The sequence below is a fragment of the Coccidioides immitis genome (assembly GCF_000149335.2).
Source record: "Coccidioides immitis RS genomic scaffold supercont3.4, whole genome shotgun sequence".
Taxonomy (NCBI): Eukaryota; Fungi; Ascomycota; class Eurotiomycetes; order Onygenales; family Onygenaceae; genus Coccidioides; species Coccidioides immitis.
Window position 1 is genome coordinate 2,809,122 of NW_004504311.1, and position 16,938 is coordinate 2,826,059.

A 16,938-nucleotide genomic window follows, 5' to 3' on the forward strand; every position below is an offset into this window, starting at 1 on the left:
CTGCTTGTCACTCCATCGATCAACTGCTCCGGCATCGCTCACGCATCCCTTGAGTAGACAAGAATTGCATTTGACAACCTTGCTCCTTATTTCTGTGTAATCTAAGGAGCCATTTCCTGTCATCGCGGGCTTTTGCCTCGTGAAATTTTGACTTGGTTGGCCGGCTTCGAAGACCTCACCCGTTAACATGGAGGATTCAACCATGACCTCTGGCGACCTGGCTACTCAAGGCAATCCCGTGCCTACTGATCAAGAGGGCCAAACTGGCAGTGACTCTCAGTCCCCGGGCCGCGTTTCGGGTATTTATCCCTGTCAAATCACCTGCAAACCGCTCGCTGACTCTTATTCCTGATAAGCCTCCCAATCCAGGCCAATATCCTCTGATAAGAACGATCAAAATGGAGCTGCATCAGACAATCCTCTTGATGCGCCTGTATCGCCCAAACCTCAGAATGAACAGACTGAACCGGAGGACGAAGAGATGGGCGGAACAGAGCCAGACGGTGGAAAGGAGACCGGGCAAAGCGAACCCACAGGAGCTGCAGCCTCACAGGTAGATGGACCGAGCGATGCACCGGGCGACGAAGCAAAAACCACTGCAGAAACTTCGGCGCGCTCGAATCTAGTTTCTCAGACACATGCGATTATTCTTCCAAGCTACACATCGTGGTTTGATATGAACATCATCCATGATATGGAGAAAAAGGCTCTTCCCGAATTTTTCAATAACCGCAACCGTAGCAAAACACCATCTGTCTACAAGGACTATCGAGATTTCATGATCAACACTTATCGTCTGAATCCTGTCGAGTACCTTACGGTAACAGCGTGTCGGAGAAATCTTGCAGGAGACGTTTGCGCGATTATGCGTGTGCATTCCTTTTTAGAAAATTGGGGCTTAATAAATTATCAGGTATGTAACGTTAGAGTCAATGATAATCTCATAACTCACATATTCATTTAGGTTGAACCGAGCTCTCGCCCTTCCAACATTGGGCCACCGTTCACAGGCCATTTCAGAATTATTGCTGATACCCCTCGTGGCCTCCAACCTTTCCAGCCAGCACCCAACGCTTTCGTTACTCCAGGTAAACCCCATCCATCTACAGAGAAAGCCGCCGCAGCGGCGCCTCCTGTTAAGGCCGATCTAAATCTTGAAATTCGCCGTAATATCTTCGATGACAAAGGGAAGGAAGTCACTAGTGATGATAAAGATAAACAAGACAAACAAACAAACGGTGATAAAACGGTCACCAACGGCACAAGCACCGACTATTCTGCCAAAGGCGTGGATGGTGCGGCACGAGCAAAGCAGATCGTGAATTGCCATTCCTGCGGAGTCGACTGCACTAGGATTAGATTTCATTACTCAAAATCTGCTCCAGTTTCGACTAGTGGTAACCCGGCAGACTTGAAATATGACCTCTGTCCTACTTGTTTCTTGCAAGGCCGTCTCCCTGCATCCCATCAGGCATCGGATTTCGTGAAGATGGAGGACTCCAGTTATACCACAATTCCAGACCGCGATAGGCCTTGGTCTGATTCCGAGACCCTTCTCCTCCTCGAAGCTTTGGAGAATTTTGATGACGACTGGCGAAAAGTGGAGCGACACGTTCGCACTCGTACGGCGGAGGAGTGCGTGATGAAGTTCTTACAACTGGAGATCGAACCTAATTACATAGACGATTCCGCAGAGAATGATCCGTTACAACAAGCATTGATGGCTGGACGAGATCCGATTAGTCAGTTGGAAAATCCAATTCTTTCAGTGATTGCACACTTGGCCCAATTGGCAGAGCCAACAGTTACAGCTGCGGCTGCGGGTCGCTCCATTGAAGAAATCAGGCGCTCGATGCGAAAGCAATTAGAAAAGGGGTCTACTGAGGAGACTTCCCCCGAGGAGAAGCCAGTGGAGAAGGATCGAAATGAAGAGGCACCACGTGCTGAAGACTCCATGGAGATCGATACTGCCAACGAGGGCGAATCGACCGCCGTGGTCTCAAGTTCGTCGAAAGAGAAGAAATCTACCCCTTCAATTCCGTCTATCGCCATTGCTACCTCTGCCGCTCGTGCTGGAGCGCTGGCCTCTCATGAAGAGCGTGAAATGACTCGACTTGTTGGAGCAGCGGTGAATATCACCTTGCAGAAGTTCGAACTGAAACTAGCACAATTTACAGAACTGGAGCAGATCCTTGATGCTGAACGTAAAGAGCTAGAGATTGCTCGACAACAATTGTTCCTTGACCGAATGGCGCTCAAAAACAGGATCAAGGAAGTGCAGGATGCATTCCAGGCCATAAGTCTCGAAGGACCGGAGGCCGCGGCAGTAAAAGCTGCCGAAGTTAGAACCCTTGGACAAGGAGCAGAGCAATACCAATTTCAGGCTCCTGGTGCGCAGTACGGAACAGTTCAGCCACTTAGTGCGGCAGGTGGTGACTACAAAGCTTTCGAGCTGTGAAGAGAGTAGAACACCCTCTCATGCATTCCAGGGGGGCTTGGATGGTGTCACTATGTTTTAGAACAAGCTATCGGCTGGCGTTTTACGTACCAGTGGTCTACTACTTTGTTTTACTTTTATTTCTGATGTTGTTTTCATGGTGAGGCGAGAATCTGGTACCGGTTTACGGGATTATGGGTTGTTTCAAGCCGGTGGCGCCATTTTGCAATTGGGGTTGCAAGTTCCCCGGAATCTCTTCTTCCTTTTCGGTTCGCTCAAGATTCACTTGGGCTGCTGCTTATGGACTTGTGTACTATCAGAAGTTTTAAGACAGATTTTGTTTTGTGTCAGTTATGGTGCTGGATGTTTTAGGCGTGAAACTTGGCCCTTTGAAAATTTTTTAATTCAATGAACTTTATGATTGTGATTGGAAATGTAAGGAATATCAAAGTTATGGATGAACTTTGATGGTGTATTGGAATCTCTGTGTAGGGTTGTATAGGGTATCTGATTGTTTATACATAGATTGGTGATTGCAGAGCTGCCTTGCTCTGTCCAGTATCCAGGCAATCACAGATTTGCCAGCACACAAAGCACGCAAATACGTTTCCACAATTGGGCCTGTGGCCCTGGTCCCCCATTTGTGGATATATCTCAGTCAATCTTGAGCCGTTTTCTGCTTCCATTTCCTCCCATCTCTTCATCAATGGCCACAGTACTTTGGCCGAAAGTCTCCCACTCCGCCTGGTATAAAATCCGACTTCTCCAATTGGAAATCTCCTGGGGCATTTTTCGTTTCGCAAAAAGTGTGTGCTCTATTTCCTCTTCTTTAACTTCCGGCTTAACATTATGATCCAAGGACTGGGGATCGGGTTTGCCTATCCAGCGCCATAGTTTCGATTCTTCCGCACGGCTCGCTTCTTGATCCAAGGCGTTGGCATGCTTTTCTTGCGCGTCCGAGAGATCGTCTTCCGCATCCATGGAGTCCTGAGCGGTAGAGGGAATTCTTCCACTTGTGTCCGACTCGAAGCCTTCGCCAGAATAACTCGAGCCTTCGGAAGCGGAGCTCATCGCTTGGGGCGCTGTCTTTATATACTCTGGGTCGATGTCGGATTTTGGGCCCAATAATGCGTCGAGTTCATCGTAGCTGAGAAGTACGGTTTTATAATTTTCTCCGCTGTCATGACGGATGTCAAGTGCACAACGCCGAGGAGCACTAGCCCAAAATTTCCTGGAGTTGGGCTCCATTTTTAGAATGTCCAATGCAGCAAATATATCCTCCTTCTTCACCACCTTCTTAGGATTAACATGGGAACGCTCTATTGCACGTATCCGCGACAATGCAAAAAAGATGGACGAGTGTACGATCCGACGGGTGATGCTAATAGTTAATGCGTAGAAGTCAGAAAAAGCATCACAGGTCAATGCCGGTGTTTCGTCCTCAAAGCATATTTGAGTCCAATTGTCTTCTAACCTCCTTTCCCCTGCATTCATGAAAACACGTTCGGATAGTCGGATCCAATTTGATATTTTTAGTAGCTTCGCTGTAGCAGATATGCTATGCATTTTGACGGTATTAACTTGGCCGTTACGATCGCCCTCTGCCAGTGATTTGGATTCAGTTTCCGGTTGCAACTCTACCTCGAATTCCGATGCTGGAATCACTCCTGGCTCTAGTGATTCTGGCTCCGGGTCCTTCTCTGATTCGGATTCTTCCTCCGGCTCCAGTACCTCTTCAACATAAGCGGCAACTTCATTGTCTATAAGCCAAAAATCTCCGTGTTTCCGCCTCCCTGCAACATTATGGGCCTGTTCGTCCCGTAGGGATAATGCGCTGGCAACATTTTCCAGCGCTAGGCAGCATTCCTTGCTAACCTCGTATGCGGCGGGAACGTCTGAGAGCGTGATATTTTTCACAGTCTCTTCTGTAACGTTATGCAGCTCAAAATTGCGGTGTAGTAGATCAAGGTAATGTCTCACTTCCATTTGGCTTTTGGTCCCGATAAAAGCTGCAATTTCTGGAATTGCGTCTTTTCCTTTCCTAGCGAGGGCTGTAAAGAATGCATTCTTCTCTTGTGGGGACCAGCTGATGATGCCGTACTGAGTACCGAAGAGCCTCGGTCCATCACCGTATTCAGGCCCACCAAGCATATCGTCAACCACTTCTTTGTAGAGGTCCGAGTATTTGCCAACAGGAAGCGTAGCTGCCGCTCGCAAGGCGAGACGTCGCGGCTTGAGGCGTTGCCTTTTGTGGCGTTGGGATACGTTTCCGTGCGATGTGCCATTATGGAGAGGCTTCGAATCGTGTAGGACATTTTGGTGTGGAGGGACAGAATGTCCAGAAGCTCCGGAGGGATTCCCATGCTGGGTGGTATCTTCTTCTTGTTCCTCCCCCTCTTCCTCCTCTTCAGGCTCATAGCTCATAGAAGAATCGCTCATTGTTCAGGCCTGGGCTTAACACAGGATCCCAACTTCGATTAGCAGGCTTCATTCGCACCGGAAAGAAGGAAGCAAGTGGATACATAACACTGCGAAGGATCATTTCATGAGTATATCATCTCTCATCTCATTAAGCACACAACAGATGATTGCTTGATTCACTTTTTGAGAAGTTTGGAGCTTGCTCTGGTTTGGGACCTTTTTGGGGGGAAGCTCCTTGTTTGCATAGTTTGTACGGTTTGCAGTGTCGCCACTTTCCCGCCGATCGTGTGCTTCGCAGCAGCAGCCGGACCGCAGAATGGCAACAAAAGCAGAAGTGAGCACTGGAACCCGCGATCATGGGAAATGCAGTGCCTTTCAAGGTGTACTGCAGTATTTAGGCCTGCTGGACGGCTTTGGCGAACAGGGCTCGCATTTCGCCGGTTTTACGCCCACATATCCGAGCATGATGAGCCTCCATTGATTCCAAACAGTGAAATTCGACTGCGTGATTACCAGGAGGAATGCATTCAGTCTGTGCTCTCGTATCTAGGAAAAGGCCACAAAAGACTTGGGGTTTCGTTGGCTACTGGAAGCGGAAAAACGGTAGGAGGTTTCTCCCTTGTTGGCAGTAAGCCATTGTTGTGCTAACATTCCTCAATCGCATAGGTCATATTCACTCAGTTAATTGACCGAGTCAAACCCCGCAAGCAGGATGCAAAACAAACTCTTATTTTAGTCCACCGAAAGGAGCTTGTTGAACAAGCTGCTAGGCACTGCATGCTGGCGTATCCAGAGAAAGTGATTGATATTGAGATGGCAAATAGTCATGCGACCGGGACCGCAGATATCACGATTGCTTCTATCCGTAGCCTTCTCTCCAAAGGGCGCATAGAGAAGTTTGATCCTGATAGATTTAAACTCGTGTTGGTAGACGAGGCACATCACATTGTGGCTCCAACTTATCTTGAAGTCCTAGAGCACTTTGGCTTGGATGAACCAAGTGACGACTCTCCAGCTTTAGTTGGGGTTTCGGCGACATTTTCACGATTCGACGGCTTGCAATTGGGTACGGCCATTGATCATATCGTATACCACAAAGACTACGTTGACATGATCGGAGAAAAATGGTTGGCCGATGCTCTTTTCACCACAGTACAGTCACATGTAGACCTATCCAAGGTCAAGGATGCGCAAAACGGCGATTTTCAGACCAAACAGCTATCAGCAGCAGTAAACACGGACAAGACAAATGAGATAACTGTTAAAGCTTGGTTTTCGCGTGCCGAAGGGAGGAAGTCCACACTTGCTTTTTGCGTTGACATTGAGCATGTCAAGTGTTTGACCGAAAAGTTTCGTTCCTACGGGATCGACGCTCGGTATATAACTAGCCAAACTCCAAAGGATATCCGCACGCAAGAGCTGGACGCGTTTAGGAACCATGAATACCCGGTTTTGCTTAACTGTGGCCTTTTCACCGAAGGTACCGATATACCAAACATTGATTGTGTGTTACTCGCCAGACCTACAAGATCCAAGAATCTGCTTGTGCAAATGATAGGTAGAGGGTTACGCTTGCATCCAGGAAAGCAAGACTGTCACATCATTGATATGGTTGCTGCATTGCAAACTGGAATTGTGACAACTCCAACTCTGTTTGGTCTTCATCCAGATGAGGGTCTTGATAAGGCATCTGTCGATGACATCGATAGGCTTAGGGAGAAACCCATAATACCTCAATTGAAAGGATCGAAACCTGATCCAAAGGGTGATATTGTTGTCGACTTCACAGATTATGATTCAGTGCATGACCTTATCCAGGACACCTCAGGGGAAAAGCATATTCGCTCACTCAGCAAAAATGCCTGGGTGAAAATCAGCGAAGATCGATACATACTCACGGCCCCTCCAGGCAGGTTAGTTATTGCCAGAGATGACTCAGGACTCTTCTCGGTATCTCAGGTAATGGCGCTCCCGCCTAGTGCAAAATCAAAAAGCCCGTTCGGCCGCCCGAAAGAGGTGGCATCCTCATTACCGCTTGCAGAAGCGGTGCATGCTGCCGATACTCTCGCTGGTCGTATCTTCGGTCCAATATTTGTGGCTCTATGGCAACCATGGCGGAAGAAGCCAGCCAGTCCGGGTCAAATTGGATTTTTGAAGAAGGCTCTTGATTTTGAGGATGATCTCCTACCTGAGTATATAACGAAGGGTCAAGCTGCAGACATGATTACAAAGCTCAAGCATGGTGCTCGAGGGCACTTCAAAGACCTTCTTTCGATGAAGCGCCGCATTGATCGGGACAAGGCAAAGGATGCAAGGTTTGAAGAGCTGAAAGGTCGAGAAGAGGTTAAGGTCGGACCATTGAATTAAACTTCAGGGTGGCGTTTCTATTGTGTTTTATGACACTTTGGAAGAGCCTGTTTGTACTCCGTATATTAGGTGCATAAGGCTGTTTTATATTAATTATTCAACAGTTCTCAAAACGTTTTCTCCGTAGACCCAGCCTGCCGTCGCGATGTCCGCGCGGAGAATTTTTGCCCCTTGCGTGGTGGTCCGTGCGCACTTCCCGTCTTTTTTGTTGATGGCGTCGTAATGGGTTCTTGGTGCAAGGTGAACTCCTGCATCGGCTCTGTTCCCCTCCCACAGGCTCCTCCTCTCCCGCTGCTCTGCTCTGACAAAAATTTATGGCCATTTCGGCCCTTCATCTTTGTGTTGAATCACCGATCCTGCAACTCGGGGCTGGGCAGGACGAGCAGATGCGCAGATGCAAGGACGCCCCAACGGAGCTTCAGGTGATCCCAATCCCAGGAACGATACCTCCGTGACCATCGATTCCGACTCCGACAATGGAAGTAGGCATAGGATTGCCGAAGTTCGTGGTTCCTCGCCGTCTCAAATAGTGCCGGAGAAAGCTACGATATTGAATGACAAGGTTAAAGCCGGCCCATGCCTGTCAACGGAGAAAGACCTTGGGATCCGGAAGCAACTCGCGCTTTCTCATACGGAATCAATTATTGCGTCCAATCCAATCGCCGTGATGCCCCTCGAGTCCCCAAAGCAGCGGCTAGCGATGGAGAGCTCCACGGAATCACACAGGCTGCGCCGGGCTCGAACTCGCAACCCGTGGATTTGCTCAGGGCTGGTCCTCTTTGTCACCGTGTCTGCTCTTCTCATCCTTTCAATTATCGTATACTCTTACCAGAGTCTTCAAGTTGATCCGCAAGGGTGCAGAACGCCGAGTATGCGGCCGACCTACATAAAGCTCGTTGGGTTTGATTCGGAACACACACGCTTCGCTAGCAAGTATGGTCTTTACCTCTACCGGGAAAGAGGGGTGGATGAATACAGCGAAGAGGATATTGGGGTATGGAGTCTCCTATGGTGGCTTTTTTGGAAATTGTTCTGACACCATCTCACAGATTAAGGGCGTGCCGGTTCTTTTTTTGCCTGGGAACGCAGGAAGCTATAAACAAGGCCGTTCCCTCGCGTCCGAGGCCTCCTTATACTTTCACGACGTCTTGCAATATCATCAGGAACGACTCAAAACAGGTGTGCGGGGTCTGGACTTCTTCATGGCGGACTTCAACGAAGATATGGCTGCTTTTCATGGGCAGACCCTTCTCGATCAAGCGGAGTATGTGAACGATGCATTGGCCTATATTCTCTCTTTATACCACGACCCGCGTCGGCCAGGCAGAGACCTCAACCTTCCCGACCCGACATCTGTGATACTTATCGGTCATTCAATGGGTGGTATTGTTGCCCGTACGGTCCTTACCATGTCAAATTATCAAACAAACTCTGTCAACACAATTATTACGATGTCGACGCCTCACGCGAGACCTCCCGTTTCATTCGATTCCGATCTCGTTCATACATATAAACAAGTTAACAACTATTGGCGCGAAGCTTACTCACAAAAGTGGGCCAATAACAACCCCCTGTGGCATGTCACTTTGATTTCAATTGCTGGAGGAGGTGGCGATACGATCGTCCCTTCAGATTATACCAGTCTCTCTTCTCTTGTTCCTGAAACGCATGGCTTTACGGTCTTTACCACCACTATACCTAATGTTTGGACAGGGATGGATCACCTTTCCATCGCTTGGTGCGATTCATTTAGGAAAGTTATCATAAGGTCTCTGTTTGACGTTATTGATGTTAGGCGCTCCTCTCAAACCAAGCAGCGAGCCGATCGCATGAGCGTGTTCAAGAAATGGTATTTGACTGGCATGGAAGTTTCTGCAGAGAGAAAACTGCCGAGAAAAGGTACCGACAATTGTCTCCTTAAATTTGCTTAGGCTGACATGTTTTTAGAACATACCACACTTTTGACACTTGGTGACGACACAAAATCTAAATCTATCCTACGACAAGATGAAAAACTTACCCTCCGTGGATTTGGACACCGTAAAGGGCCTAAGTCCCACCTCATGCCTATTCCTCCTCGTGGAGGTGTTCCAGAGAAGAAACTCACCCTTTTGACGGACCAGAAACTTAACTCCATGGAGACCAACCGAAAATTGGATGTGTTGTTCTGCAGTGATTTCCCCTTACGAGCGGGACAATCCGCAACTCTTCCTTCATTGAACCTCGATCTCTCTGGAGGGAGTGCAAGCTCGATCCGACTAGTTTGCAAAAGTGCTGCAGAAGATGTGATTTCCCTTCCAACATCTACATCCTCTTCAAAGTTTGCATTTGACAATGTTCCTTCCCTGTCCTATTTGCAGTATGATCTCGAAGACCTCACGGAATATCAGTTCGTGGTGGTGATTGACAAAGCCGAGACACGATATCCCGGTTGGCTACATGCGGAATTCTCAGACAGTTCTGATTCTGTAATTCCCACTAGGGTTGGGCTTGGCAGATTACTGAGTGCAGGTCTGAATATTAGACTTCCTGCAGAAAGACCGATGGTTATTGATATAAAAGTTCCTGCACTTCATTCAAGTCTACTCGCATATAAGCTGCACGTTGAAAGCAAGGACTGTGATGGAACTGAGCTCTTTAAGCCGATGGTGCGGCAATACATCTCGGGTCCCTACGAATCGAAATTTTTCGTCAATGTGAGAGATGCCGAAATCAACCTTCACGGAATTGCGCCGTATATGCCTCCGCATATTGGAGACAATGCTGCCGCCACTGGAATCTCATTTCAACTTTGGTCTGATGCATCCTGCAATGGACCGCTGCAACTCTCGCTGAAAGTTGATGTTCTCGGGAGTATGGGAAAGCTCGCAATGCGTTATCGTACAGTGTTCGCGGCCTTTCCTCTGCTTGTGGTGTCACTTGTCTTGCGGCAGCAATTCAAAGTATACAATCAAACAGGTAAGCTAATAGATATTGTTTGCTGATATGTAGAAACTAACTGGTTCAGGTATTTTTATCAGCTTTATGCAAGCATTGGACCTATGCATTCGATCGTCTATACCGTTACTTTTTCTCGGCCTTACTTTCCTGGCGTCTTCGTTGGCAACGTCAAAAAATACTCTATCCAAAAGCGCATCGCCGAATGCTGGGTCCAACTCAACGGAGTCTGTTATCGATTTCTCCGCCAACGATCTCCTCTTAGGGTCGCAAGATGCCTTCTTCTGGTTTTTAGTGCCACTATTCGGCATCATTAGCATCGGTACATGTGTTATTGTTAACTATGTTGCGATGATCCTTATTCATGCGCTTGGGGCGATCCGCGCGATCCTGATGTCTCGTAAAGGCTACATCAAGCACGATGAACGAGGGTAAGCCGTTGTTGGTTAGAGGTGCTGTAATTGTCCTTGCTAACCTCTAATTTAGCAATACATCGATATTTTGGTCTTTATCGACGAAAAATCGAGTAATCAACACCGCTGTGCTCCTCTTATTTGTTGCAACTTTCATACCATATCAATTTGCGTACGTTGTTGCGTGTGTTGTCCAACTTGTAACGTGTGTCCAGGCATCCTGGCACGCTCGGGAAACAGTAAGACCTCTTACCCATTCCTTACCCTCCCGATGCGGTGCTAACTACGGAAAAAGCGATCAGCGTCACATTCCAGCTTTTATAACTATGTTCATTCCATTTTCATTCTGATGATCTGGATCCTTCCTATCAATGTGCTTGTTCTCATTGTCTGGATTCATGATCTGGCCGTTCACTGGCTTACGCCGTTTTCCTCGAACCATAACGTGTTTTCTATATTGCCGTTTATGCTCCTTGTCGAAACATTGACATGTGGAACTATGATACCAAGGATTACGACTCAGTATGTTCAGGTCGCTTCCAGCTAAGGGTTCGCTACTAACACGCATAATTTTAGTTTGCGACACATCACCTATGTCCTGTTCTTCTTCCTCGCTGCCTACTCCGCTATATATGGCGTAACATATGCATATCTTCTCCACCATATCACCAACTTAGTGATTGCATGGCTGGTGGGAATTCATTTCTTCGCGGGCGGGTTTTCGCTTCGAAACTTAAGCCGGGTAATCAACGACTCTGATGGGGTACCCAACGGATCCCCCATAACCGATGGGCACATAAAAAAGTTACCATAAACGATAACTTTCGTCCTTTTCTCTTAAAATACGGCATTCTCGTTTCCAAAAGATTATTCATAATATATAGACATTTCTTGCATGAACTGGCATGCTTGTGTGATTGGTTTTGTTTTCTGTACTATAGTTTCGCTTTTTGCCCCTCTGCTAATCATCTCCATGCAGTACACTTCTACTGTCATGGTTTGGTTTAGGTGCTCTTCCAGTACGTGCACCTATCCCTCCGTGGGCTCTGTATTATACGTCTCGTCTTTGCCACTTTCTTGTTCGCGAAGCCGCCCGCTGAGTATCCTTCGTGGAATTTTCAGAGCTTCTATCAACTCTTGTTTTAGCGGGTGCATGGAGTTATGATAGGAAATCGGGTTTGTGACTCGCTGGACCAACAACCATCATGACACGGGACGAAAGGTGTGAACCGTTTTTTGTGAGGATTTTCTCTAGGGATAGGGTATTCCCCCAGTTGCTGGGCTTTTTCTGTTTTGTTATGGATCCCTAGTGCCCTATCTTGTCTGATTCTCCGACTGGCGGATTATTTTTGATAAGAGATCTCAAGACACGTTGACTATGACTCCATCGTAGGTGTTTGCAGAAGCTCTCGTATATGCTTCGTAAATACCAATAATGCACCAATAACATTAATTGAGTTCGTTCCTCTGCGGGCGCAAAACAATTCTTGAAATATGCCAATGTTGATATATAGGCAATATAGACATTAAATTTAAACATGGTAGCAGTTACCTCCAAAAACCGATGCTGATCCGAGTCCATCAACGTCATGGATTAAAACTATGAATAAAGCCAATGGATAAGAAGCAGAAGACCCCCACCCAAAGATGAGATACTCAGTTTGTTAAGGTCACCATCCGGTTCATCCACTTCTCCGCGCCTGTTTTCAAAACTTGCTCAAATATCCATTCCCCCACATCCGCCCTCTGGATAGTGTACCCAACCGCAGGCTTATCCTCTGTCCCCACACGCAAGGTCTTCCAACCTCTCCCGCTAGTAATATTATGATCACCCGTCAAAAGTGATGGCCGCACGGAGACGAACCCTCTCAAAGGCCGATCAGAAGGATCTGTAGTATCCATGCTGGAGATTATAGCTCTTTCCATTTTCCGCTTGTCTTGATGTGGGACGGCAAGAAAGTAGTGATAAAATAGACGGAAAAGGAATGGGACATCCTCAGCAGCTAAAGAAATTCCCGTGGTGGAGATGATTGCTAGAAGTGGCTTTTGCTGGTCTTGGGAGCGCTGGGAAGACTGGAGCTCCCGGATTGCGCTGAGGAGCACGTTCGTGCTTTGTTCGCAAATGTGCGGGTTATCCAGTGTCACAGGTGTCAAGGCAGAGAGCTGCAGCTTGGGTGAGCCGCCGAGTCCCGAAATTATGGTGGAGACCATCCTCCCGTTATTTGGCCCAGGGACAAGGGCCCGTTTGACGGCGGCGATGTCTGTTGCATCGCCCTGGATGACGGTTAGGTTGCTGTCAATTGTAAATCGGTCGATGCCCTGGGAGAGCAAGAGGTTGATGAGCTTGGGAGGAATTCGAGCGAGCGCTGCAGCTTTGTAGCCAGCTTTGAGCGTGTGAACGAGGCAGGCGTTTGCACAGCCGCCGGTTGCGCCAAAGAAGGCAACAGGAATATATGGTGAATCAGTCATCGGGTCTCAAAATTGTGATGGTTAACTATTGATGGCATTCAGCAGACTCTTTGAAAGAAACCCCGCAATATTGAACATTTTGGTTATCTTGTAGGGAGCTTTGTTGCGCTTTAATCAACTAACTAGCTAGAGCCGTTGGACGCCAGTTCTTGTTGGTGTCAATGCGCAACTTAAACCCCGTGAATGCATTCTCCACCAAGGCTGCAATATTAAATTATAGGAATATGACACACAAAATCTGGAACCTGTATGGAGTTGCCTTGAGAATCTCTTAAGGAAAAAAAGAAAAAGGAGAAAACAGCCCATCACGGGATATGAAAGATATAAATATAATTCCGCTTCCTTTGGGCGCGGGATGTATTTACAAAAGCCATATATGAATCAATTGAATATTCGACCCCATTCGCCATATTCGAAGGCATCGAGGTTGGAATACTGCACATGATAGACCAATCATAGCATATACTTGAACAATGGCGAACGGTCACCCTTTGCAGTTCCTCATCAGTGTATTTCCTCTAGCGTCATCTTCGTCTTGCGCCTATTAATCCTGATATAAGCCAACTCCAATGTGATAGTGGCCACAATTCCTGCACACGCGAAAGCAAATGATGATCCAAAGCCGGTTGGGTATTTTGGCTTCTCTTTCTCGATGTAGATGAAAGAACCGGGAATACCACCCAAGTTGCCAATGGAGATCATATATGCGATGCCCATGGCCCTCTTTCTTGCGCCTGCGAGGTTATCGACTGTCCAAGCGTTTATGCCAGGAGTGATCGGATAAAAGCCAACACACGCGAACATAATCGCAAAATAACACGCAGCCACGTTGTCTTTGAAATTTTCCGCCTTCGAGAAGAGGACCGCGAAAGCGATGACAACACAAACTAGCCGAAAATAATGAACGGGAAACGCCATTTACACCGATCGGAGAGAAGGGAAGATACGTAGGTGACCAAGCCGCCGAGCATGTATGGCGGAACTGTGAGTGACTGGGCTTTGGCTGAGCTGTATCCCATATTCTTGATGATCTGAGGCATGGTAAACTTCAGCCCGTAGTTTGGCACGGCGTTACCCCAGAAATTTATGATTTGCAGATAGAGTTGCCAGTCAGTTACAACCTGCCATAGGGTACTCCAATCGAACTTGCCGGGATCCTCGTCGACAACAACACGACCTCTTTGAGCACGCTGACGAAGCTCAAGATATCTAATCTCATCTGGTTCTAACCAGCGCTTAGAGAGGGCCGGAGAATCCACCAAAGCGAAGAAGGCGAAAGCACTCAGTGCAATAGAAGCCAGGCCCTCGATGATGAAAATCCATCTCCAGCCATTGTAGCCTCCAATACCTCGCATTTTTGCAATGGCAAAGGCTAGAAGACCTGAAAACGCGCCTGACAGCGCACTGGCACAATAAATAGTGCAATTCGAAGCTGGGTTTCGCCAGGGAGGTACCACCTAGATACTAGTAGAACCGCACCAGGGAAGAAGCCAGCCCTATCATGAGGAAATTAATAAAGTAGGAAGCTTGGAAAAGGAGAAATCCCTCACTCACTCAAATATTCCAACGGCAAGGCGCGTTGCGACCAGCCCTCCGAAATTGTTGACAACGCCCGTTAAGGTCATAGCAATGCCCTAGCCGACGGTAATAATGCCAATGTAGGTGGAGGGCCGTTTGAACCTCGAAAGGAGAACATTACTAGGAACCTCTGTTGTCTAGTCAGTGGAACCATCGTGAAGTGAGTAGGACTGCGCATCACATACCACAAATCACATAGGGAAGAAAGAATATTGACACTGCAAAGCTGTATTGAGTACCGCTTAACTTCAAGTCAGTTAACAGCCCCTCGATCTTCGCATTCCCTGTTCAGAGTCAGCAACGATACCATGGAACGCGGCGCCCATAAAGACTTACCAATATTGGCGCGGTCGATGTATGCACAAAGGTATAACACCATGAGCATGGGACATAGATGCCAATCGATCTATCGGAGAAAGGGTAAGATATTGAGCAATGTGCATGGGATAGGAGGATTACTTTGCGAATGCATTTCTTTCTTCGCTCCTCGGAGAAGTTTGCGAGAAAAGAAGCCACTTCAGGAGTCAATCCAGCATGGATATACGTTTGCTCAAGGCTAGATTCCACATTCTTCTCCCTGTGCCGCTCCAGAGAGGGATTCTCAACTTCTTCAACGCTGGCGGATTTGGTGTCCATCGTTTCAACTTAACACTATCTTCCCGGACACTTGCAGATGCTCGGGTATAAGACGTCTCTGCAATGACCAATGTGTATTCGAACCTGGGGAACAGGTTACTTTTGTACGGCCCACGAGCATATGCCATCTCGGCCATTTCACAATATTTTGCCGACCAAGCAAGGCATCTTATTTTTTGCGGGGTAGCGTGATATTAGGAGTATGGAGGCTCCAAAAACTCGGGGAAATCGAAGATTTGGCATGACGATCTAGGAATTCAAGCGGCTTGAAAATAGAATGAGAATCTTATTTCGCCTTTTGATACCGCGGAAGTTGGTTCAATGCACACTTGATCCATGGGGATATCCACATTTTACTTGGGATTGACAAGGAGATAGCCCAGACGAGTTACAAGCAACTATAGACTTTCGGTGAGGGATGAACGAAGTACGGCGGTAGGGACCGAAACATACTTGAGAGTGCGGAGGGCGTGCTTCAAGGCCATTTCGAGGGGAGGATATCAAATCCACCTAAGCTTTAGTAGTCAAAACCCCACTAGCCAATTAACGACACCAAAGCCCGTGTAAGGATTAGGAATGTATAAAGTCAGTAGTTTTGACCGTAAAATCGAAGATACCCTTTAGTTATCGGCCGCGTTTTCCTCACATGATCTAGAAGACTCCTATCCAGGATGGAAACGGGAACGGGCCATCGTCACCATGGTTTAGGAGAGCAACTCGTATGGATGGAGGGTTACTCTCCGTTTCTTACGCTTCCAGCCAGCCAATTGCAAGTAGGTAGTCCAGACTAAGCTAATGCCTCTGGATCTCGAGGAAGGGAAGCACAGACGCTATGGGAGATCTTAATGCTTGGCCTCCATCGTGCACCGGAATGAGAAATCGATGACTCCATATCGTCTCTCGGGCAATTTCGTTCAGCCAGACAAGAGCTACTCAGTCTTTTTTCTAGAGTCAGGAGTGGTGTGCGGTAGGATCAGTGAGTGAGGTTGCGGATGGGTAGAGTTGCCTGGCCTGGCGGTGGTTGCGAAGCACTAGCTGGTTAGTTAAGTAAGGTAGTTCACCACTAAGCAAGCCACACCACTAAACAAGCCAAATCTTCCACCACCAAAATTCCTCCAATGTTCAACATTCAATATGCAACAACATGGTTAACAATGCCTTAATTAGGCTTGCAATTGAAGATCTTGAATCACAAGAGATCTCAAATTACACTGTAACTGCAAGAAAGTACTTAGTTAATTAAGAGACTCTGCACTAATAGTATAAAGACTTGTAACTTACTCAGAATAAAGCAGTCTTCTGATATAAGAAAAAGCTCTCTGATATACAGAAGACAGAGCTTCTGAATTATATAAATAAGCTCTCTAGCTGTGGCCTTGTCATTACATCTCAGATTCTATAAAATATTATACAAGAGATGACAGAAGAGAATATTAAGATTAACTGAGTTAATTAATTTTACAAGTAGTATAATAACAAGATTAAATATATTTATCTTAAAGTAATTAATCAAAATAGATAGATAGCAGATAACTATTAGTACTTTAAGTACTTCTATATACTTATAATTTAATGATTTATTTAATTACTTGCAATTGCAGTTGTTGATGCTGGCTAATTATTTAACTATTACTTATAAAATAGTTGAAGCAGAAAATTAATCAATATAATTTTGAGCTC

General features: G+C 46.9%; 6 protein-coding genes across 6 annotated transcripts; 3 read left to right on the forward strand and 3 right to left on the reverse strand.

Annotated features, from left to right (window-relative positions):
- The first annotated feature begins 35 nt into the window (after positions 1-35).
- CIMG_05261 (RSC complex subunit) lies at positions 36-2,897 on the forward strand. Its single transcript, XM_001245819.2, has 3 exons — positions 36-299; positions 357-913; positions 965-2,897. The coding sequence occupies exons 1-3, from the start codon at positions 188-190 to the stop codon at positions 2,456-2,458; spliced, it is 2,163 nt and encodes a 720-aa protein (XP_001245820.2). The 5' UTR covers positions 36-187; the 3' UTR covers positions 2,459-2,897.
- Positions 2,867-5,041, reverse strand: CIMG_05262 (uncharacterized protein). The gene has a single exon (XM_001245820.2). The coding sequence runs from the start codon at positions 4,874-4,876 to the stop codon at positions 3,092-3,094; it is 1,785 nt and encodes a 594-aa protein (XP_001245821.2). The 5' UTR covers positions 4,877-5,041; the 3' UTR covers positions 2,867-3,091.
- Positions 5,042-5,182: 141 nt separating this feature from the next.
- CIMG_05263 (DEAD/DEAH box helicase) lies at positions 5,183-7,324 on the forward strand. The gene is made up of 2 exons (XM_001245821.2): positions 5,183-5,461; positions 5,525-7,324. The coding sequence occupies exons 1-2, from the start codon at positions 5,222-5,224 to the stop codon at positions 7,223-7,225; spliced, it is 1,941 nt and encodes a 646-aa protein (XP_001245822.1). The 5' UTR covers positions 5,183-5,221; the 3' UTR covers positions 7,226-7,324.
- Positions 7,325-7,498: 174 nt separating this feature from the next.
- CIMG_05264 (GPI inositol-deacylase) lies at positions 7,499-12,112 on the forward strand. The gene is made up of 7 exons (XM_001245822.2): positions 7,499-8,219; positions 8,275-9,124; positions 9,173-10,183; positions 10,233-10,593; positions 10,649-10,814; positions 10,871-11,097; positions 11,152-12,112. The coding sequence occupies exons 1-7, from the start codon at positions 7,620-7,622 to the stop codon at positions 11,387-11,389; spliced, it is 3,453 nt and encodes a 1,150-aa protein (XP_001245823.1). The 5' UTR covers positions 7,499-7,619; the 3' UTR covers positions 11,390-12,112.
- CIMG_05265 (uncharacterized protein) lies at positions 12,003-13,152 on the reverse strand. Its single transcript, XM_001245823.2, has one exon. The coding sequence runs from the start codon at positions 13,042-13,044 to the stop codon at positions 12,232-12,234; it is 813 nt and encodes a 270-aa protein (XP_001245824.1). The 5' UTR covers positions 13,045-13,152; the 3' UTR covers positions 12,003-12,231.
- A 396-nt stretch (positions 13,153-13,548) lies between these two features.
- On the reverse strand, positions 13,549-16,235 carry CIMG_13447 (MFS transporter; the record flags this gene model as incomplete). Its single annotated transcript, XM_001245824.2, has 9 exons — positions 15,712-16,235; positions 15,082-15,656; positions 14,959-15,028; positions 14,808-14,906; positions 14,739-14,752; positions 14,599-14,678; positions 14,499-14,540; positions 13,967-14,448; positions 13,549-13,931 (listed from the first exon to the last, which is right to left on the reverse strand). Exons 2-9 carry the CDS (start codon positions 15,256-15,258, stop codon positions 13,549-13,551), a joined length of 1,347 nt encoding a protein of 448 aa, XP_001245825.2. The 5' UTR covers positions 15,259-15,656; positions 15,712-16,235.
- Positions 16,236-16,938: the final 703 nt, after the last annotated feature.